Source organism: Arctopsyche grandis, chromosome 2, assembly GCF_051622035.1.
Source record: "Arctopsyche grandis isolate Sample6627 chromosome 2, ASM5162203v2, whole genome shotgun sequence".
Lineage (NCBI taxonomy): Eukaryota > Metazoa > Arthropoda > Insecta > Trichoptera > Hydropsychidae > Arctopsyche > Arctopsyche grandis.
In genome coordinates, this window is record NC_135356.1 from 14,383,789 (window position 1) to 14,408,103 (window position 24,315).

A 24,315-nucleotide genomic window follows, 5' to 3' on the forward strand; every position below is an offset into this window, starting at 1 on the left:
ATATCTATTCCGAATTCTTGTAATAAATAAAATAAATCATTAGTGCATACATATACATATAATACACATATAAACAATTTAAACATGACTGTCATATTTTAAAAGTATTCCAAATTCAAATCAAAGTAAAAAAATAGAATCAAACAAAAACTACATAAATAAAAACGGTATGCTTTTGTTTTTTATTTGCCTTTTTTTCATCGAGCGCGGCTTTCATTGTGGAACATTATAAAGGTAATTTTTAAAATAAACACCATTACATATTAAATTTAAAACTAAATTAAATAATGTATTACAGTTTAAACTTTCAAGGATTTGCATATTATATAATATGGAGCACGGTGGAAGGATATGTACGGTATGCAAAGTATATGTAAAAGGTTTTATATAAAAATCGTACTAAACTAATTACGCATTTAATTCAAACAGGTACCAGGACTTCAAGTAACACCACACGGAACATTATTTTTACTTTTAAAGGGACACATGTGAGTCTTCTAAATCTCTTTTCGTACTCTTTCTCCACGTTCACTGCATTCGAAATTAATATTATTATCATTTCAGAATCGAATTAACCGTAGATGGAGGGGTTTACATTGCGAATTTGGAATACGGCATAAAAGTGACAATTTCAGCTTGTGGAAACATGTCAGCAATGGAACATCCCAAAGGAAAAGTGTTCGCGTACATGTCCAAAGTGGAAATACAAGCGATTCACGAAAGTGGAATTAGGTAAAATCAAATGTCCAATCTTCAAAAAAAAATAAGTCCATACTATAGGTATTAGTATAACTAGTGCTGTACTAATACCTATAGTATGGCATATTAAGTTATTAAATAAAAAAAAATCAAAAGAAATGTGTCGGTTCTGTGTTCGACCCGCATGTGGTCGTGTTTTTTTCAAATACCTTTTAAATATATTTAATTTAATATTTATATTTAAATGTTTAATATGAAAAAAGGTAAAAATTACCTACCTACCTACATATAAACGATATAAAACACCAATAGAAAAATTTATTAAATAAATTTTCAATATATGGCGCTAAATGCTCAGAGATTAATTTGTCTAGAGAAAACATTGGCAGTAAACAGTATATATAGAACTTGTTTTTTTTATCTATTATTATGTTCGTATTATATTCGTACATTTTGTTGGCAGTGTTTTTACATACATACATATGTATGTCAAATCTAGTATAGTACAGCGAGCGTTATCTCACACAGACACGGACAAAGAATATCGATATTATATATTGATATTATCGTTTTAGATATGCGAAAATGTGGAAGAAGGGGGTGTCTTTCACAACTATCGATCGTGCTGTAACATTTCTGTTGGATGCTGGAGGGCTTAAAACGACCGTGGATTGGTTTTTGGTGATGGATGATGATTTTACTTCAAAAGCATTTTTCTTGTATGAACATTTGTATGAAATTTAGATGAAATCACGATAGATAATGGGAAACAATTGATTTAGTGTACTTTTTTTCAGTAATTCTCATTATGGTAGGGCTATTGTTTGTGATGCTTTTTCGCTTATGTACGATTCTCAATACTGGTGTAATAATTTCGGTCAAGAGAATTGGAAAATTGGCAATGTTCGTATAAGCCAGTCGACGAATGGAAATGTCAGGTTTGTCAAGTAGATTAAATTCATTCGTATGATTTTTTATTTTTTTTTACTAATTAGATGATTGTTTTAGGATATGTCACGATGTTGGTACCCATAAGATTCATTTAAATCCAACTAATGGATCTGTTTCGGTTAAAAGTCTACAATTTCAATGCTCAACTTCGATGGTCTTGAGCGGGCATTTGTTCGTGAGGTACATACATACAATATGTCTCCTTTTGAATGTTTATATTTGAAATGTTTGTTTTGCATTAAAAATTTACTGTTGTACAACTTTAGAAAGGGAGATCAGAGAATGCATTATGATGGAAATGTATTCGTTGTGCGAAATGGCGGTCAATCAGCTGCCATCGATGGAAATAATGAATTAAAACTAAACTAGCTTCTATTAATAATAATTGTACTCATATTAAATGCTATATAATATAATAAAGATGTTAAAACTTAAACTTTTTATTTATATTATTTTCGACAAAGTCGACTAATTAAATTTGCAAATGTTGGTACCTGAATATGTGAAGCAAATTCCAAAAACCGATTTTATATCACTTAATTTACGAATGATGTGATTTAAGTTATGAAAATCAGTTCGGCAAATCAGATGGTGTAATTTCTGCATAAGCGAATCTTCTTTTGGACACTATTTGTATTCCATAAATGTATATTTTAAATGTATGTACATATCATAGATTGGAATCTTTGGAATATTTTAATTTATTATTATATATAATTTGTTCTGAAATGGGATATACCTGATTTTAATCCATACCAATATTATTTGACTATAAATCAACATTATTTTTACATATGTGTTTATTTATTTTATTGAAATATATATACCAGAGAGGTTTAGCAGATAAACTTCAATGCGCCTTCCTGGTCAATTATAAACATCAACAAACAATTTATAGAGCATCATAGACACTAATGGACTAATGTGACAAAATATTTTGCGAGAGACAGGACAAAGTTGCCAATTTGTTTTAACCGTTTCAATGTAATCAGATAAATTGGCAAGCTATGATAGGAAACGATCGACCTAGAGTTACATATCCAGGGCTTGAACCCGTGACCACTCAATTGAAAGCATTGCACACTAACGTCTGTAGTGCACTGGTAGAGTTATTGCAAACCAGTCGAGAGGTCGTGGGTTCAAGTCCCGCCCTTATACGCTGCTGACGAGATATTGTGCTTATTGAAAAACACAGATCGACTGTCTCCCGTTAGATTTTTCCAATTTTTCTAGCTAAATTGTTGTGATGGATTCAATAAATCGGTATCCTCCTCCTCAGTTTCTTGCAAGTTCGAGTTATTAGCATCTCGAATTTGTTGAATCTTATTAAATGCTACCTACATAATGTATTTCTCGCAAATTTTATGTGTATCGAAAAATTTATTGAGTCTCCATAGATGTCTCTATTGTATTCTACATATATATGTACAAATATAGTCTCACCATATGTGTCATCTTGGGTTAATCCCTGTCATGGCACATACACACATATACATACATATAATGATTTGTATGTTTGTAATAAAAATAAAATAAATATATTTTTAAATGAATTGTTGCCAATTTGCATCTGCTTTGACACACAAAGTTCCTTGCGTTTTACATACATAAAATGAACAAAAAGTGGTCCTTCTCACATTTTTAATGATTATAACGTGCGATTTTTTCACGCAGCATCAATAACAATTATAAAACACCGTACGAAACGATGTTTTGTGGCTTTTTAATGTATATACATACATATATATGTATACATGTTCGTTAAAAAAATTTGTTTTCGCATTTCGATGTATGAATTAATGCGAGAAATCCAAACGGACAGGATTCCATCGTGTGAATCACACGCCAGTCTTTTACATCAAATAAAGACGTACATACATATTAATCGAATAGCTCGAAGGTCTCTACGAATACACTTTTTCCCTACCGAGAAGTAGACAATCGCACGGCAATAAAGGCCGCGCTACTAAAATATATACACATCTTGCGAAAAAATTACGAACAGTCATTATTGTTAAAAGTAAAGCGGCGCGGCCGTTGACCAATTTAAATGGAATCGGTTTGTCGAAATTAGTTTTCAAATTACTTATCAATTTGCTAATAATCGCGTGACGAAAGGCGTGGTTGGTTGAAACGAAACTGTATCTACTTACTTAACGAATTGCTTCACAATGAGTGTGTATAATAAAAATAAAAATAAAAAAGATTGATATCCGACGAAATACTATCACTATGTACATACATATATAAGTATTAGGACTCTTTAGGTATAGATGATTTGTACTAGCAAATCAATCATTGAAATTATTCAGCATTTCAATCTGGACTATATATGTTCATATGTATATGCATATATTGATATTAAAATGTAATAACTGTATAATTATTGGCATATTTATTTATATAATAATAAAATAATCGTGTGAAAATTCTCTCCTTTGCAATTTTATCAACTACATAGTTACTATAATAGTGAGATATGTATAATTTAGTATAAAATAATACATAATGTAATATTTGTGTCCTGAAAAATGTCAAATACTTAACAAAATAGTCAATTTTTAGTAAGAATTCATGTATATTTACTAAAAATTGATTTTAATACATGTAAGCTTAGCTTTCAGACTTGTTTAACAAAAATTAATTCGATAGTATTTTACACTTGTTTTAAGTTCTATCTTTTGAATGTTTTTTTTTTATATATTTATATATTTCCACGATGCTACGGTATTAAACTTGTACATATATAAGTTTATAGGCTATTAATTTGAAATCATATTCAAATAGTGGTGACAGAGTGGGTAGGGTGCAGTGGCGGCTCGTCTATATGGGCTGTGGGGCTATAGCCCTCCCAGTATAGTACAAATGCATGCTATTTTTGCCGTCCATGTGGGCTGCTGGGCTGCAGACCTCCCAGTATAGTACAAATTTATGCTATTTTTGTCTGCATTCGATCACCGGTATGGTCAACGAGCTACTACAATCCGATAAATCTCTGCAGCCCCCCCCCCCCTTTTTTGAATACTTACGAGCCGCCACTGGTAGGGTGGTTTTGCCAATTTGATGAGAAAGTGTTTGAACAATGAAATTAGTTAAATTGGCAAACTCTGATAGAAAATGATCGACTTGGAGCACAAATATCCAAGTCTGACCAGCAGCACTGCAAAATTCTAAGGATAAATTCTTTTTGATCGAGGTCAAGTCAGGGCTTGAACCTGGAAACCTCTCAATTGCATTAACACCACTTGCATTAGCGACCATTTTATATGTTTTAAGTAATGTGACAAAACAAAAACACTTTTTTCAAAGGAATATTTCTGAATATTTGAGCTATTTTTTATGAAAATAAAAAAATCGATTTCAATATTTATTCACAGGCCCATCCCAGGACAGATGCGCAAAATACCAGTACTTTACTGGAAAAACCAGTACGAATCTTACCTTATTAGGTCTATAGAGTCGAAAGTGAAATCTCATTTTGAATGTACAATGTAACATATCATCGGCATACAATGAAAATCCATTATTTTTTTTTTAAATTAAGTTATAAGCAATATTTTATGATTCAAATGATATCAAAAGATAATAAGTTATATAAGATACTAGTGGTTTTACCCGGCTTCGCTCGGTATTTGTAATATAAACAGCTTAAACATGGCAAAGCAATCTAATAGTAAAGATCAATTTGTTTTTTTATTAAATTTATTTGAATAGATACTACATATGTACATATGTATATCGACATCGATATCATCGTTATAGGAACTTTGATTTGTTTTCAATATTTCCAACAAACCTTACATACATACATAGTTACAAAGTCTCTTTCGATATTACATATATATTAGATTGTATGTCCATTTTTGAATTTGTATCGAATTTTAAGTTTGTATATGTATGTATGTATATAGATCAAGGTAATTTATGGATACCACATAAATTACATTGAAAGAAAAAACCTGAATTATTCCAGCATCTACAAACTTAAAATTCGACACAAATTCAAAAATGGACATACAATTTCTGTACACCAAGCCATCGATATAATGTAAAAAAGCTTTTAAATACAATAATATGCAGAATAGTGGTTAGCAAAGTATTTACAATTTACCATCCTGACTTATAATATGTAAAGTGAAAATATAATTGTAGATATACTTGATTTAGACTTTATTAATTTTCATTATCATTTCAGTAGTCTCTTTTTTATTCACCTCAAGATCTAACTTTAACTCTTAAGCACGTTAAATATAGGAAAATAGTCTGAGAAAAAGAATTCAAGAGTATTACATATTCTTACCAATACAACTTCATGTCTATATTTTGAACAAATGAATAATATATAAACAAACTTATGTAGGTAAATCTTTATACCACATATAATATTTAAGTGGATATATGTATGCATTGATGTTTTTTTGTAAATCAATCCAGATGGAATTCTTTTTTTGGTGTGCCACGTGGTTAAAAAGGCATTCGCACTTGATCTTGGCTCGGTCCGTTCAGAGCCTTTCACTCGAACCACTTGAGTGTCTCGGTGGTGGATGGAGCAGACAATTAATTCTATTTCGTGCTGTTTGAACAGCTGCCTGTTCCACTACACAAGTGCATCGCCATTATTCAATAACGACCAAGCAATGCACACATTACAAATTTGTACCCAAAAAGGATTTATTCACGTTTGTCTAAGAATATTTGAGTTGTGTTGTTTATCATTTATAAACCGCCTAAGCATGGCTAGTCTAATAGTAAACATTTTATTTAATTTATTTGAATATTCATTTGTTTTTGTTTTATTAAATTTAACGTCACGGATTCTACGAACCAACAATAGTTACATACATACAAAGTCTCTTTCGAAATTATATATTAGATTTAATATTTATATTTAATTGTTTAATATGAAAAAAAATGGTAAAAACTACTTACGTATAAACAATATAAAACAACAATAGAAAAATTAATTAATTAATTACGTAAATAAATTTTCAATAGATGGCGCTAAATGCTCGGAGACTAATTTGCCTATAGGAAACATTGGTAGCAAGCAGTATATATAGAATTTTTTTTCCTTCGTAATTATATACTTCCAAGTCTCTCGGCAATATTGACAATCCCCTCATAAAAACCCCCAGCAAGACCAAACTTACGTTTAATCAAATGCCCATCGACATCCTGAAGATGGGTATGGGCTTGTAGGAATCTAGCACAACTTGTGCTATTACGAATCAAAACCTGTGATCTCATACATTTCACACTAATCATCGTCGCTCCTGTACAAACATGCATAGCTCAAGGGCAACGTCCCCTTCGACCATTCCAGAAGAAAGAGTTCATCGCTCGATCGTAAGACGAACGAAACCCAACAGTGATGTCATCGGGAATATGTAACACTTGTCCTAAAAAGTCGTTTACGCGTGGCACACGACCCCATTCTCAAACGAACGACGTCCTGGCGCTGACCCCATAGCTATAAAACACGCGCCTTGAAAACAGGTCAACACGTGTCTCTAACACACGTGTCCTGGAAACGAAGACAAAACATCTGCACACGGCACGCTTCAAGCCAGAACGTATATAAAGCGACGCACCAGCTCCCAACACCAGAGTGAACTTCTGGAGTTCAACCAGCTCACTTCTCCGAAGCCATACAATAACCATTGTAACAATTGAACAAAAATAAACGATCCTCTTCCAAACTCAACTGAGTTTCCATAGGCCGGGAAACGGTCGAAACCTTTAACCCACCCTATAGGTTAAACTAGGACAGATATAATTAATTTGTAAATATATATCTAAAACCATAACTAAAAGTTAAGTTAACCAAACCACTAACATAAAAGTATAACAAACAAAATTAACCATACTAATCCGTAACAGTATCCCATAGTTAGAGCAGAAGCCAGCCCGCACTACAATATCAACGTGAATTTGATCATTTTTAACACGTTAGATCGATGGGCATAGGAGTTAACTCCTCTGAACTATCAATATAGTAGGCTAGCGTTATCTCAGATATACAGACACACAGACATAATAGCGATATTATATATATAAGATGATATGATTATGACCAAAATGTAAACATCAACCGTCGCTATGGAAATATCGATGCCGAGTAAACTACATACTTAATTGGATTTCATTGATTAGCTGAAAGATGTCCATTGTCAAAATTGTCAATCACGATGAACGCATCTGTGATATCTTGTATAAACCACCTCCGCCAGATCCAAAGCCACCAAGGTAACACACATGTTGCACTTTAAATGTCAGTAAAACATTATAAGCACCATATGCATTCGTTCACAGACACGTATCCAGATATAGAAAGCTGATCGAGCCACCCAAGGATAAAAAGGACTATGCGGCGATGGGTGTGGCTAAGTTGACGATAGAAGGACCCGGCGAGTTCCTCAAGAAGGGAGACGGCGTTAAGAAACCTTCGATAGAGGGACACAAGCAATGTCTTGCCGATGGACCCCTACCTAAATTACCAGATCGCGTCACGACGGGTGCGAAACGCACAAAAATCGCATTGAACTTCGTCGAGAGAAATGTCAAGTCGGCGCAAAGCTTGCAGCCGAGGCCTCCAGAAAAGTTTCTGGTGGACTCTCCCGACGGACACAAGTATCTATTGCAGAACAAAGATATGAAGCTGCTGTACAGTGATAAATTTGGAGCGGTGCCTCAGTATTTGATCAAACGCAATGATTATATACGGAAAGCTGAAGATAAATACAGGAAGAAGTTGGAGAACAGAGAACACGCTTGTAAAATGATCGGCGAAGGGGAACGGGTGAAAATTTTAAAAGTATGCACATCACACATTGAACTCTTTGAATGTTTAATACAGATTGTGTATTAAATATGTATACTGTGGGGGAAACAATTAATAAGCAAACGCTTTAATTGAAAAGTAGATATTCATTTACTATAGATATGTATGTTAGAACAAACAGAACTAAGTTTTTTGAAGATAATGCTATTCATTTGTCCTAAACCTTCGCGATACTTTGAAGTTGGTGATCTTTTCATCATTTTGTAATATATTTCTCATCGTAATTTACAACCATTCACCATCCACTCCTGGATGAAGACCTCTCTAAAACGCTTCCATTTGTTTTGTGTTTTGCGCAACTCTCATCCACACTCACCCCACACGTTTTCCTAATTTCGTTTACACATCTTCTTTGAGACCTTCCTTTCATTCTTTTAAATTCTCTGGGATACCATTCTAGCACTTCTTTTGTCCATTTTTCGAGATACATGAACCGCCTATTATATCCACCATCCGTGTCATACTTCTCACCCACGTATTCCACTTCTTATCTCTCCTTTTATACAGCGTTTCATACTTCTTAAGTCCTTTTTATATTCATGTTAGCTTTAAATTCTATATACATAATTATTTTGAAAATGATGTCTAAAATATAATCCTTAAAAAAAAATAGATCTGGATCAGTGGCGGCTCATCCATATGATATGCGGGCTACAGCCCTTCAAGTATAGTATATGTGCAGGCTATTTTTGTTTGCATTCGGTCTCCGATATGGTCAAAGAGCTACTACAGCCTGATTCATCTCTGCAACCTGGATACTGTGAATTCTCACGAGTCGCCACATATCTGGATATTATTTTAGTTCTAAAATTGGTTTCTAGCGATCATACACTTAATGTTAATTAAATAGCTCCATTTGAGCCTGAAAGTCCACGTTTACAATACAAGAGATGATCAGTTACAAGAACATTTCTCGGACTTTTGTGCATGTAGTTGTGTCTAAGGATACCAAATTAATCGATTTTTTAGTACCCGGATAGCATGAGTACGTATGTATTTAGGTAAAGATGGATACAAGAAATATGCAAGACTAACTTTCAACTCAAACAATAAATCTTCAGGTACTCGTACTACCTGAATAGTTGAAAAGTCGAGTAATGTGAACCAAATCATTCCAAAATATGACTTTTCATTCAGAAATTCAAGGTATTTCATAGATTTTGCTGATGAAAGTGGTGAGAAATGTCCGATAATGTGCTTAAAGTTTGCTATAGTGAATGTTTACTTTTTCATTACAATGTTCTTCTTCAAGAGACTAATCGTCTAATTGTTTCTGGCCCACTCTACGTATATAATGATTGTTGATTTTGTCATTTCGTATTTTGTAGGGATTAAAGGATAATTGGTCAGCGATCCAGAAGTCTTTTCTTCGCTTGCCGCTGTTCATTGATACTGTATATTTGGTAAACAAGAAGAAGAAATGTGAGGATGAACTGCGCGAGCTGGAGAAATACATCAAATTCTTAGAAGAAAATCCATACATTTACATCTACGACGATGATGATTAAAGTGTTTTTTAATAAAAAAAATATTAAATCAATTTCATTTTATAAATATGTTTATTCAAGAAAGCGAAACTTTTTATAATTTCATATAAAATTATTAATATTTCAAATTACATATTTCTTTTTTATCACTGTAGTTATGCTTTTCAATATGGCACATGGAATATTCTCAAAACAATAAAAAAAAATTGTACGAAACATCAATAGGAATATAATTTGTAAGAGCAAAGAAAAATCGTTTACATTACATACATATTATGTTATAAGCATGATAAAACCTCGATTGTAATTATAATTCGTCAAATTTCTGCAAACGATTCGAGGTTTTATCACATAGAGAAAAAAATGACAAAATTATTTCAAGTGTGTGTATACGTATATATGTATGTATGTATATATATATGTATATATACACATATTATTGATAACATTGAAAATATCGAATAGGCTACATTGAAATATCGATTATTATGCGTGAAGGTGAAACGATTGGATCAAAGTAACGGTAAAGTTACATATGTATAAATGTATGAATGTATATATTGTATATCTAGACATTTAGGTATGCGAGTAATATATATATAATATTGTATATATGTACGTATAGATTAAATATGCAATCTATTAATTATTTTAATAGATGAGGATGATTCGAATAGTTTTAACAGTATGGAAGTACGAGCTCTTCGTGGTATATATGTATTATATACGGATGTAATAAGTATCAAAATGTTGTAAAAATTGTATTTTCCTGACGATCGACGTGAGATGTAAATTTGCATAAGTTTAAAAGAAATGCACGTTTATTGTCATCATAAATGTAAAAATTATATCAAAAGTTTTTCTTAAAATTTTACTCTCGTGCGTCGTTTTACATTTTAATAAGTAAAATAATTGCCAAAAATAATAATAATAATAATAATAAAAACAATTAAATCTTAGAGTGCTACTAAAAAAATTAGTAATTATTATAATTTCTTGATAGTTCATAAAATGTATATATTTACAAAATTTTAAACAAAAAAAGACTCGTCTGTTTCAAGACATTTAAATTTATGTTTTGATAAAGTCGAATCAAATTGCAATGGCCTGTATTGAATTGGTCAGTAAATTTCATCAGTAAATAAATGGTCAGTAAGTCACATATATAATGCAATAAATTTTTGACTATGTACTTATATTTGTCGAAAATAAATCTGTTTAATGATTATTTGTATACGTACGTCTGTATTTCAAATTCAAATGTTACCGACCATTTATTTAATAATTGCATCCGCAATTGCCTATAGAATTTACGCATATAAATACGTCAAAATGATCGAAGACACATTGATTATCCTTAAACTTACGAAAGAGAGCGGACAAAAATTGGACTAGAGCGCAAAATGACGCCCGCATTTTAAAAATTTCATCTACATATATATTGAAACCTCACATCTTTAAAAGTATTGTATAAAAAACTCGTATGTAAATGAAAATAAATTGAATCATATTCATTTGAAGTGATATATAAAATTCGTTTATTGTCAACGACGATTAAACTCGGCTGGGCAAACAGTCAGAGTAAAAATATATAATACATATGTAAAAAAACGTCGAAACTAAAAGCATCGTTAAATATTGTATTACATCTGAAGACTTCGAGATCACATACATACTAACATATATAGTATATAATGATTTAAACGTAAACATACAAAATACCTTCAATCCTTAAAAAAACAGTCTTTCCATTGCGTACATTATCAAAATTGATTTTCTTTGGTAATAGAATTTCTCTTATTTGTGAATTCACAATTTTATAACACTATACGATCGACCGATCTGTTCATTGATTTGCATATTTGATTTTAATCATAGAAATATAGATATTAATGAACAAATCCGTCTCAAAGGCACACCTTTTTCAAACCGACCCCCGCTCACTACCCCACCCCGTCCAAATACAATAAATATGTAATATTTTAAACCCAAATGACAATATAACTATTAAATATTGATTAGAATTGTAAAAAATGTACAAAAGCTAATGTTCAATTTGATCACCGGTTTCATAATCAAAGAATGTATTATATAATATAATAGTATAGAAAAAAATCACATTTTCAAAAGCAAAAAAAGGAAAAACATCAACACGTATGTAAAATTATACACCAGTCGATAAAAATAAAATATTAAAATATTCAATAAAAATTAAAAAATATATTTTGACAAATAATATTGTTAGAAAAGAGATAAACATAGACAAGTACATATATATATATATATATATATATATATATATATATATATATATATATATATATATATATATATATATATATATATATATATATATATATATGAATATATATTTAAAAAATACAGAATAACATTATGTTGAGATCCATTATCAAGTACACTTTATTTAGGTTTGTGTACGTTTTGTCGCCCTGTGAAACATCAACAATCATGTACATATATCTAAAGATGCGGTATTGATGATTTAAAACGAAGACGATGATTTAAAACGAAGACGATGATTTCAACAGACGAAAATTGAAATGAATGTATAGTAGAGTCCCGACTTTTCTAAACTGACATTCTGCTTTATCTGAATCGTACATATGTATAACTGATCTTCCCTCCAATACAATGTAAACATTGGTTAAATCAGACTAAAACCACAAACTGATCTATCTACATACATATGTGAGATTTAGTTTTATAACCTGGAAAAATGCATGTATGAATGATGAGGTTGGCATGCATTAGTTGAAGAATGGATAAGTTGTCATCTTGTACCATATAACGCGGCGAAAGAATTAGCTCGTTGTGGCGCTTCAAAGAATAAACAAATGTTATAAACCACCCAACTGAAAACTGACAACCAAATCCTACATTTATGTATGCAAATGAATAATATGTAACGACTTTTAGTATAGATCAGCAAACATCTGGTTTGATTTACCGTATGCATTTTATAGATATAATGGTGAGATTTGTAATTTGCGTATCTCATCCAAATGAGAATGTATGACATATATTATATAATGTTTTATATTTCTATACCTTTGCATACAAATATTAGATTTGTTGCTTTTATTATGAAACTTATACTTAACGAAGTATTAAAAAGAAATCAGCAAAGTATGTATGTATGTATGTATATTTGTTGAAAGATCAGGACTCTACTGTAATATGCCGTTGATCGATAGGAATGTCGAGTCTGAGGCCGCAGAATAAACGGACAAATTCACGTCAAACAGTGATCGATAAATCCTAAACTACAAAACTATGTACATAAAAACATAAAGATGCAAAGAAGTCATCTAAGCAGATGCATCTCGTCGGGTTATAATTTGAAATGCAACGCGACTACAAACTGATAGGATCATTTAAAACATTGATAGCACCGGGTAGCATAAGTTAAAATGCAAAATATAAAAGCTTCAAATCCATATAGAGTAGTATAAATATAATAGTTTGCGAATGAGATTATTGAGAGTATGACGCCGATAAATGGGTATTTTCGCTCCGTTTCGGTATCGGAGGTGGTGGTCTCTTTTTGGGTCCAGTGCTAGCTCCGTCGGACTCCTTCGTCGTCGAAGTCATCGTTTGATTGCCGCTGCTGTTCAAGGAACACCGACTCGTGCCGTATTCGGAGACTTTGTCGCCGGGCTTTGCAGTGACGTTCTCGTATAGGTTCGGTTGGTCAACGAGTCCAGAGTGGCCATAGTGCTCCTGTACCCAATTCGACACGTTCGTCTCTTTGTAATCTTCGATGAGTATGGGATATTCTCTGAATCCGAGCACTTCGTGCGGTGTCGTCGTCGGCTCCAGTTTGCACTTTTGGGCGACCTGCCATTTCTTGCGCATTACTCTTTGCAGATCTTTCAAAAAATCCATGGGAGGATTGGAGGACGAGTCGGCCAATTTGTTCGGAGATGAAAGTTTGGTGCTTTCGTTTCTTTTCGGCGGTGGAGGTTTGCTCGTGCTTTGGATCTCGTCCCGCGGAGATGAGTACACCGTGTTGTATTTCTTTTGAGAGTTCATTGTCGGGGACGGTGAGTCATTGAAGCTGACTTGCTTCCGTCTAATGATTGGAGATTTCACCTCTGAAGTGTCTTTTCGGACGCCGTCGTCGGATTTGATCTGCGGCGTATGTTTCCTTAGTAATATAGGACTAGAGATTTGGTTTTGGATCTTGTTATGTTCAATATTAGCAGGATAGCTCGTTTCGTTCACCTTAATGCTAGAGTTATTTGTACAACTTTCTTGTGATAGACTATTTACATTTTGACTATATACAATTTGATGGATCTCCGGCTTCACTGCATGAGGAGCGAAATGGCAGTTACCAACTGAGTAGATGTCGACCACAGGATTAGAATTTCCTCCAAACGTGTTGGTGGAATTGGAATAAATGGGTATGTTCTGCAACACCGACTGCATTGCAACAATACCTGATGAATTTGTAGGATTATAATTTATCTTTGGCTTATTCATCGGCTCTGGTACGTTGACTTGTGTCGGGGTGTAGTTTTTCAATGAGTTTCCATCGTTTTCTTTTGTGTCTTGTGAAGAGATGGAGCTTCGATTCGTCTGAAAATAGTATAATAGTTTCAATTGAAATTTAGTTCAGTCAAGAAATTAACAAACTATGCAAGTACATAGATTAGGAAAGCTTTTAATAAAATCCCAAATTGTAAAATTTCTGGCCTATTTCTATTACTATGTATGTATTTGGCCCTCATCCTTAAAAGTTTAGATACTTCTGGAGTAAGCTTAGCTTAGCATATTCTACCTAACATAGCATAGCTTCACCTGTATGGAATAACGCCTCGAATACTAACCTTTCCAAGCTCCAAGTAATACAAAATAAATCCCTAAAAATAATTTATAATACACCCATATATACTAACTTGAAAAAACTGCTTGCCATATATAATATTCCGTTTGTTACAGACATTACTAACAAACTAACCAGTAGATTCTATGACAGAATCATTAATAACCATACTAATACACTTGTGAAGAGTCTCGGTGATTACAACAAAATGTCTATACCCTTCAGGTATAAACACAGATTACCTTAAAACACAATCTGCTTTAGGTCATCGACTTTAGTGAGTCTTTAATTAATATTATGTATTATATGTATTATGAGCATTTATAAGGATTGTAAATAGGTTTTTGAGCTCTCTTTCCTATTATGCTGTAGATTAACATTAGAATAATATAATACTATGATTACTAACAAAATTAAATTAAATTGTAAAATAGAAAATGATCAGTAGATCAGTAGCTATTAAAATAGATATAAGATGTATTGTGAACATAATTTCGTAATAATAAAAAGCATTTAAAAATCAAAAAAAATCAATATTCTACCTGTATACTTGCATCGTGTGTAAGCCTATTTATAATATGTTTAATGGTTGAAGTTAAAAAAGTTAAACTAAATCCCCAGCAGTTAGTTATATGTACTTAATTCATTGACTTGAATGTCTGTACCTGTATATTTTTCAAATTATTATTTATATATTTCGGTTGTTGGTGCAACTTTTAATGCAAAGCAAAGTTTAAATGAGAAATATGTATGTACTTCAAAACTTCAAAAGGAACAGATAAAAAGGGTGGTAAAAGCATATCCAATCTCAGATATGTCAATGATACCACTCTCATAGGAATAGGAAATGGCGGATTTACTCTGTCGTATGCAATAGCAGAATACTTGGACTTGAGATGAACAGAGTGAAAACATAAATAGTGGATCGACATGATCAAATTGTGAGGACCATAGATATAGAATAACATAGATGAGGCATTTGCCCAACAAATTTGCCCGGAGAAAGCGGACCAAACAACGGGGAGGTGTGAAGAAATGGATGAAAAAAGGAAGGAAGGCAAAAAAGACGGTGTATCTTCTGAATTAAAAGTCAGCTAGCTACTGAGAGATTGCACTCTTTTTTTTTGGTTGTACTCTTCAAAAGGGAGAAAAGTTTCGACATGTTATTCTACATATATCTATGGTAAGGACGGATGCTCTTATCTGATCTTGAAGTTTTACACGAGTTCATTTATCTCGGATCAACACTATCGGATGACGGAGGGTGTGAGACAAATAATTTCATCAAGGTTTATCTAGGGGAAATTTCCAAAGACGTGCTCCGTAAGGACAGATCAAGAATATTTGTATGTATGTAAGTACATATGAGCCTTTATAATTGAAAGTGGCAGAAGTCCACTTTTCTTCATTTCGAGAAATATCTCGCAAAACAATAAATATAATATTTTGCGTTTAACGTTTATTCTGCTTTTGAGATTTTGGACATATCGAATTAACCCTTTGCCCGCGGCAATAAATATAGCAAACAAGCCCTGTACGCGGCACCTTTTTCGCGAATTTGGCAATCGAGTTTTCGACCTTAAATATATATTTTAATATTTACTCAAGTAGCCAGATATGTTAATTAACACATAAAGTATTATTTTAAGCAATAAAATACATAATATACATGTCGTAGTTTTGGATTAATTGTCAAATAATCATTCTTCATAATTGTATGAAGACGTGACGAGGTTTCAGTATGGTTCCACAAAAAACTAATTTTCATGTTAAGCAAATTGAATATATAGCATTCAACTCAGTAATATATTCAACCAATTTCGAACCTTAAAACAGTTGAAATAGGCGCATATAAGCCTCAAAATCTCGTGCAAAGTTCAAAAATTCTATGGAAGACAGCCGCGCTACAGACTTGTCGCCCAAAGCTTCCATAGAAAACAGCCGCGGGCAAACAGTTAAAAGAAGTAATAACAATTTGTGAATTAAGGCAAACAGAAATAGTGCTTTTGGAACTGAAAATTGGACTTCCGACTCCAAATATAATGGATCATATATTAAAAAATAGTACATTGAAAATTTTTCGGAAAATAAACAAACGAATAACTAGTTTTATGATTTAAATAAAAAGGCTCATTTCGATCATTAATTATTATATCAATACATATAAACATACCGAATTGTAAAATTCAATTCTTTCGCTGATAGATTGTGGGCTTGCATATTCTGCGGTGCTTTCATGTGTGGCGTTCTTTCCAGGATCAAAATTTTCATTAGAACTGATCGAAAATTCACTCAACGACGGAGGAGGCGGTAAACTAAGCAAACTCAATTGCGACTCACTAAAATTATAACCTACAAACAAAAATCATTCAATCATTATAATCAACTACACACATATATCTCAAAAATATGTAGATACTATATATATATATATATATCATAGCGTACAACTTAAAGACATATCCGGAGGTGGTGGCGGTAATGATTCCAAGCTCAAAGTGGAACTGAACATCGGATCAAAGCTGAAGTTCAAATCTTCGTTGGTAAAGTTTGGAGGCGGTGGTAACGGCATGTTCTGAATGTTGTCAATCTCATCATCGTAGTTAGTATCGGGTAGCACAATAGGATCTTGCTGATCGATTGAGTTCAACTCGTCCTGGATTGAATTCTGCCTGTGATGTATTTGATTAACAGGCGGATAGTATATTATAGTTTGTGGTTGATCAGATCTGATGAGCTTCTCGCTTTCAACGATGGGTAAGTTTTTGCCAATCGGCTCCATTTCGCGATTGGGAACTATCGTCTGTTGAGTGATGTAACCTAGAATGATCCCACTGGTGGGAAGTGCGTCTCTATTTTCTTGGTCGTAGAAATGGCCATCGTTAACATTCCTAGATTGAGATTTCTTTTGACACGTCGGAGATTGATTTCCGTTACAGTTGTTGTGAACGGCGAAGGTGTCGCGGATAGATATGGATTTAGACGGTGTATTGCAACTACTGTTAGAGCTGTTGCATGACGTCATCGATTCTGAAAGAACATGGTATTATTAATAAATTGTTAAATACATATTATACACCGTATAAGATGATTATGAACCTGAAGAGCCACGATTATTTTTGATTTTGTGCCGTTTCAACGTTCCCGAGCCGGAACTCTCGTCAGTGTTATTGGACTGAATAGACTTTCTACGACTGCTGCGTCTCGTCAATGTACCTAAAATATGAATGAATTTTAAAACTCCACTTCAAATAATATGGTATAAGAATATTTACTTAATAATTTAAGTTGTCTAATTTAGGGCTGCAATAACTGTCGAGACATCGAACGGGACATTTGGGAATTACCATTGAAAATATTACTTTTGATTATAAGATTACTGAAAGATGTTTCAACTGATGCGGCGGTCACTGAAAAATTCTAATATATCAATTATTAAAAGAGCTTCAGAATGGTAAATTTTTTCATTCAAAAGGGGTAAAGAGATCTTTGTATTTATTATTTGTCTTAAAAACTCGGGATGTTGTCGCATTCATTTCAAATTTGCATTAAAAACTGCAATTTGTAATTACGATTTTGGCGCCCCTAGATTTTTAAGCCTGCGACCGTTACTCTTTTCACACCACTCTTTGTATACGATTAAGTAATTGCAGGTCACGCGGTAAATGACCGTAAAAACGTACGGCAAGGACTCCAAATTCGCACATTTACTCGTTTTTCTTTAGTAGTTTTTAATTAAATATAATACCGGGACTGGGACACGAGGACACAGATCTATAAACCGGGACGTATGGTAGCCCGAGTCTAATTGTTCCCCCCCTCTCTCGTATATAATATATGTTACAGAGCCACAGAGTAATGCATACCAGTAGAGTTGTCGTGGGTTCAAGTCCTGGCCAAATACGCTGCTGGCGAGATCTTCTGGTTATTAAGAAACACAGATCAACCGTATCCTATTACAATTTTCCCATATTTTTCTAGCCTAATTGTTGTGACGAATTCAATAAATCGGCATCCTTCGCCTCAGTTTCTTTTAAATTCGAATAATTAGCATCTCGAATTTTTTGAATCTTATTAAATGCTACCTACATAATGTATTTCTCGCAAATTTGCTGTGTATTGAAAGATGTCTCTATTGTATTCTATATACTGCTGTGTTTGGAAAATTGTTAGTATTATACTTAGGTACAAAAATAATCTAACCATGTGTATCGCTTTGGGGTTAATTCCTGTCAAGTAATAAAAATAAAATAAAACGTCAAAGAAAATCATACCCGTATTTGTGTAACCTGAAGAAGTATTCGCAGATCCGTTCATCGAATGATCACTGCAAGTGTTGATGCTGGAGTATGAAGAACAAGACGCTGAATCTACCATTTCTTTCAACTGTCGAGTCATCGATGTCAAGGGAATGTTTGGTTTCATACACGGCTTTCGTTTGATTGTACCTAAAATATAATTCATTACTCGACCATGTCTCATTACTGAAAATAATGAACTATGTATGTATATTTTGTTTAGTATGTACCAGTCGAAAATTCGGAATCGAACGCATTCACTTCGCTTCCAGAAGGACCTCCATCTGACATGCATCCACTCGAGCTGCTCGACGATATACATGAATGTCTGCAAAGCAAGTATCGAATTATTTGACTGTAATCAATGATGAATTATATCACTATGAATATATTTGAGCTGACCTTCCAGAGCTGATGTCTGATGAACCTGTAATGCTGCCATCACTGTATATCGTTTTGTTTTGTAAACCAATTCCAGGACTGTCGAGAGATAAGTGACGAGAAGCACCAATGTTATTGTGAGATATTGACATGACCTAAAATAACGTTTTATGATTAAAATTTCAGATAAAATCAATAAAAATTCTAACTGGATATGGCTGATCTATATATAATTCATTTCATGGCTATTTGTAATAGAGGGAAAAATAGGAATCGTGTATTTTGAGGTTGCAAAGTTCATTACAAAACTTTTCAGCCAATATGAATCGATATTTAGAGTTTCCCCACTATAATGATTATTGAAATATAGTAATTGGTATTATCACATTTATATATTTAGGTTATATACATATAAAGGTCTATTCATACTGGCACAGGCAAGACCGGCAAACAGCAGTACGAAATGAATTATTTGGTACATTCTATATGGACACATTCATATGTTTCGTTATGAGTATGTGGTGTAGACGAGACAATCTATTCATATTATACAGCAGTACATGTCACCGAAACGTGTCAAGCAAAACGGGTTTTCTTTGGCCACTGTGGAAATATTCACGCAAGACGTGACGTCATAGTGGCGAGTGCACGAAAGTACGCATGCCTAAATGAATATTTTCGGAAACGTCATATTGTGACAATTATGACTCAGCACAAGCAATATTGCACCGTATTGTTGCGTTCTGTTATGTATGTATATGTAAGCCGATTTTGACTTTTACTCGGCCAAAGCTTGTCTGAACGCACGCTGCTGTATAGAATGAATAAAAGTAGTATTTTCTGTGCAATGCTGTGCCAGGCTGTTACCTTGCATAATATGAATAGACTAGGCTTAAGCTGTATAGTAATAAAAAAAGCTATTAAGATGACCTAGAACGACTTGGTGGTATTAATTCGATAAATTGAATGATAATAGGTTGGTATTTCTTTCGGGCTTGTAAAGTCGAAAGTATTCTACTTACAGAGCAAGACCTGGCATTGGCGAGTAGGTCTAGATCTTCTTGCGCTAAGTCATCAGCAAGTGTACGATAGTTATCCAGAAGTTGACGCCCATGCTACAAAAGCCGATAGAATAAAATTTTAAATGAATTTTATATATTTCTATATTGACAAACGTTGATGAAATTTTCAATGATCTATTCACCTTTGCAATCCGTAAAGCAACCAACCATTTGTCGAATGACTTCTTGTCTTCAGCGCACAAGAATTTCACATACTTAACACATTTAGGCTGTTGTAATCTGGGATGTTTGAGAGCGAAGCAATAATCAGTCGGAGCTTTGTGTTTCTTCTTCCAATTGATTCCGATGTAAATTTCGTTGACTTCGAACGAAGTCAGCGGCACCATTTCTTTAGTCTTTGTTTTTTCTTTGGGATAATAGTAGAGTCCTGTTGAAAAGTCAAGTTGTAACATGATATAAATGGATTAATCTTCCATTTCAACTGAAAATTCGCAGCAATACAAGCAATCGACAAGTTTAATACAAATTATTGAAAATAAATAAATAATGAACAGTTAACAGAACATCACGCATACAGAGCAATATTTATAAATGTATTAATATTCGCTGCAAGACTACCAACAACAAAGAATAGACACGCATGTGAAACATTGATCGGCACTTTTGTTTTAAAGTAAATATACTGACCGCATGATCTCAGAACGAAATGATATTTCTTCCAGCCTTTTTTCGAGTCGCTTTTCAGATACAGCGGTCCTTCCATCGGAGGAACGGGGTGGTTGGTGAAACTCAACATGTCCGGCTTTGTGGGGATGGTCGTAATCTGACCGGCGATAGAGTTGGAGTTAAAAAATTCCTCGATGAGCACCGAACGCGAATGTTCGTCCAATTCGTTTTGGCAATCTGTCGGGGCAAATTTCAAGCCTTTAAATTTGAAAAATATCAACTTTTATATAACGAAAGACTCCTTTTGATGGTTTACCTTTTTCATTTTCGCTGATTAAATATCTTTCCGGGGTTTGAAACACGGCTACTTTCTCAGGCCTCTCGGCAAAAAATATTTTATTCTTTGATTCCCGAGCCCAAATCATCAGATTGTCGACGAGAATTTCATGATCTTCGAATATTCTTTCTATATATGAGATAATAAGTATAAAAAAATAAATACCAAAAACAATGAAATAATTGGAAATATATATGCAGATAATACATAGTACATATGTAGTATTATGTCATTTATTATTACAAGTCTTATTTTTGTTTTGAAGATAACGTCACTCAGATGAGTTCAATACGTTATCGAACATTATCTATCATTTTTTTTAGTATAATATGATTGATTTTAGTCCTTCAAATCCAGGTAGTCTCCTAAGCGAAATATAACATGTTGCAGAAGCATTTTGTTCCCAATTTTGCAGGAACTAATAAGAACTATTCTCACTAAATGGATGGACAATGATAGATAGTGTTCTGATATTATCTTAAAAAAATTCAATTATAGCATAATATGCACAAAGTCTCGTTTTATATATAGGTACAGTATTCATTTTTAAGATATCAATCGTCTAATTGTTTCCACTTGGTATTGTATGACGAGTGAATAAAAAAAACTGATACAAGTGGACGTAGTAGAAAGCAGTAAGATGTTGGGTATATTAATTAATGAAAATATTTATGGAAAAGCATAAGCACTTGGTATGACAACAATAAAAAAAAAATCGATAATGTAATAAGTTTCCAACCAATTTTAAAACAATGGATCTTAAAAAAAAATTGCGAAATTACAGAGGTTGGGTTAGGTCAGGTTAGGTTAAATTGAACAATAAAGATGAAACTGCTGAGAAGTGATATCCAGCCTAATTAACTTAAATGAACTCAAATCTTATTAAAAAAGAAACAAAAGGTTTACTAATACCATACGTGGCATACAGTAGATAATGATACATATTTTATATAGACAACAAATACATTACCCATTTGTAAATCCGGTAAATATTCTACAATGGCCCACTTCGGTTCCATAGCGACGTGATTCTTATCGGCCAATAATCGAGCTACGTATCCACAAGTCATCTTTTCATCGACGAGAAGACTTTTAGACGAGCCGTCTATCGAGAAAGCTTTGATGAAGAGTTTCTTTATGGAAGCTTTCTTCATCTTCTCCAGAGCCAGACGTATCTTTTCAGCTTTAGCTTGGAATGCCGCATCCTAAAATCCAAATATATGTATTTTTTTGCATCGAAGATTAAAACAGACATCTAATAAAGGCAAACTGTACTCACTTTAGTGTTGTGCATGTTGAGTTGGAGTGAATGCGTTTTGTTCGGTGCGCTCGCACCGCTAGAAGTAGAGGATTCGCTCGACAGCATCGAAACCTGAAATAAAAATAATACGATTGGCATAATCGCGAATGATACGCTGCAATGGGTCATTTAAAAATAATGTGTCCAAGCTCACCGTATCGCTAAATGCTGAATCATTATCGGGAGAGTCTGTACGTTGAGGAGTGGCTGGTATCAACGGCTGTGGGTGTGCAGCATTTTGATGACAATTAGGACCTGAAATATGACAACAATGAGATATGAAATCTGTATGCAGATAATTCATTACCAATTTTTATTTGTTTTGTTCAACTTTCATTCATTATCTCAGTGGTTCTAGTTTACCACATTTTTAGTGTGACCAAATCACCGGGCGACTTACAATTACTTATTCGTAAACACCGAGTCGAGCGAAGGGAGCGACGGTCCCGGACTTCAAAATCTAGGGGCGCCAAAATCATCATCACACATCACACATCTCATCCATCTCATTTCACACATTTTATAATTTTGTCCACCCATCTTTCTTTCACCATTTTACATTTTCTCATGTACCATTCTAGTACCCTTTTTCTACGTTCTTTTCCTATGATACCAAAATGAAAGTACAAAAAGTGCTCCTGTAGTTTGGTCTAAATAGCTCACGGCTAAGAATATTGAAATAAAACTGCAAGTTTATTGATTGTATGTAGTTTAAATCATGAGTTTTTCGATTCTACCTTCTATCATACAATTCAACGTCCCGATCGGCATCTCGACATTGTGGCAGTCCTAAAATATACCCAAGTTGTACACAAATATATAAAATTCCTGTCATTGAAGATTGACATCGACCAGTCATACGACATTTTTCGAGATAAATCAGAAAAGTGTGCCACTCGGTATATTTATCACTTGCTTATCCACATACTATTGATAAATCCTCATTATTTTAAGTAAATCTTTCAATATTTATCATCAATTTACACCAGACTCAGTACGAATTAACACCGATACGCTATGTTTCCACTTGTTCATTTTTGTGCAACTTGGGACGCATGCGCTTATTGGACGCATGAGTGCGCGAAGGCATGCGGTTTAGGGCGAAAACACACTGAGTGGTACGTATTTTTTTTAGATACTTAGTCGATATACGTACATGGTACACAGTCCCAAAAATCACCCCCTGGAGTGGTTTCAGTGATATTTTAATCTTGTATTTATCCTTGCTTGCATATATTCATGGAGCGCCCAGTACGCCCTGTCCCAAAATGACCTCCTGGAGTGTTTTCAGTAAAATTGTATCCTTGTATTTATCCTTGCTTGACAGTGATCGATAGCAGTGAATCCCATATTTGAAGAAATGTACAAGAAACTTGTCGGTTACATATGGATATACATACATACATACACGTGCGACCTCCCAAACATAGGCATTCTGCACGTGACCCCGACACCCGAATTCAGTTTGGGGAACTCAGTACACC

General features: G+C 33.5%; 3 protein-coding genes across 3 annotated transcripts in view; 2 read left to right on the forward strand and 1 right to left on the reverse strand.

Moving 5' to 3' along the window:
- The first annotated feature begins 331 nt into the window (after window positions 1-331).
- LOC143922286 (uncharacterized) lies at window positions 332-2,019 on the forward strand. The gene is made up of 7 exons (XM_077445511.1): window positions 332-358; window positions 430-488; window positions 565-732; window positions 1,275-1,418; window positions 1,497-1,637; window positions 1,708-1,830; window positions 1,917-2,019. The coding sequence occupies exons 1-7, from the start codon at window positions 332-334 to the stop codon at window positions 2,017-2,019; spliced, it is 765 nt and encodes a 254-aa protein (XP_077301637.1).
- Window positions 2,020-7,810: 5,791 nt separating this feature from the next.
- On the forward strand, window positions 7,811-9,999 carry LOC143922287 (enkurin). Its single transcript, XM_077445512.1, has 3 exons — window positions 7,811-7,896; window positions 7,963-8,464; window positions 9,820-9,999. The coding sequence occupies exons 1-3, from the start codon at window positions 7,811-7,813 to the stop codon at window positions 9,997-9,999; spliced, it is 768 nt and encodes a 255-aa protein (XP_077301638.1).
- A 3,398-nt stretch (window positions 10,000-13,397) lies between these two features.
- pico (ras-associated and pleckstrin homology domains-containing protein pico) overlaps window positions 13,398-24,315 on the reverse strand; it is a 48,183-nt gene continuing 37,265 nt past the window's right edge. The window contains exons 4-18 of the mRNA XM_077446290.1: window positions 22,986-23,086; window positions 22,811-22,903; window positions 22,502-22,736; window positions 21,511-21,660; window positions 21,216-21,452; window positions 20,711-20,955; window positions 20,529-20,621; window positions 19,528-19,661; window positions 19,356-19,453; window positions 19,102-19,275; window positions 17,927-18,043; window positions 17,276-17,857; window positions 17,001-17,179; window positions 13,602-14,580; window positions 13,398-13,559 (exon numbers count right to left, since the gene is read on the reverse strand). Of these exons, the coding sequence (XP_077302416.1) occupies window positions 13,474-13,559; window positions 13,602-14,580; window positions 17,001-17,179; window positions 17,276-17,857; window positions 17,927-18,043; window positions 19,102-19,275; window positions 19,356-19,453; window positions 19,528-19,661; window positions 20,529-20,621; window positions 20,711-20,955; window positions 21,216-21,452; window positions 21,511-21,660; window positions 22,502-22,736; window positions 22,811-22,903; window positions 22,986-23,086 (3,503 nt within the window). The 3' untranslated portion in view covers window positions 13,398-13,473. The remainder of the gene's footprint in view (window positions 13,560-13,601; window positions 14,581-17,000; window positions 17,180-17,275; window positions 17,858-17,926; window positions 18,044-19,101; window positions 19,276-19,355; window positions 19,454-19,527; window positions 19,662-20,528; window positions 20,622-20,710; window positions 20,956-21,215; window positions 21,453-21,510; window positions 21,661-22,501; window positions 22,737-22,810; window positions 22,904-22,985; window positions 23,087-24,315) is intronic.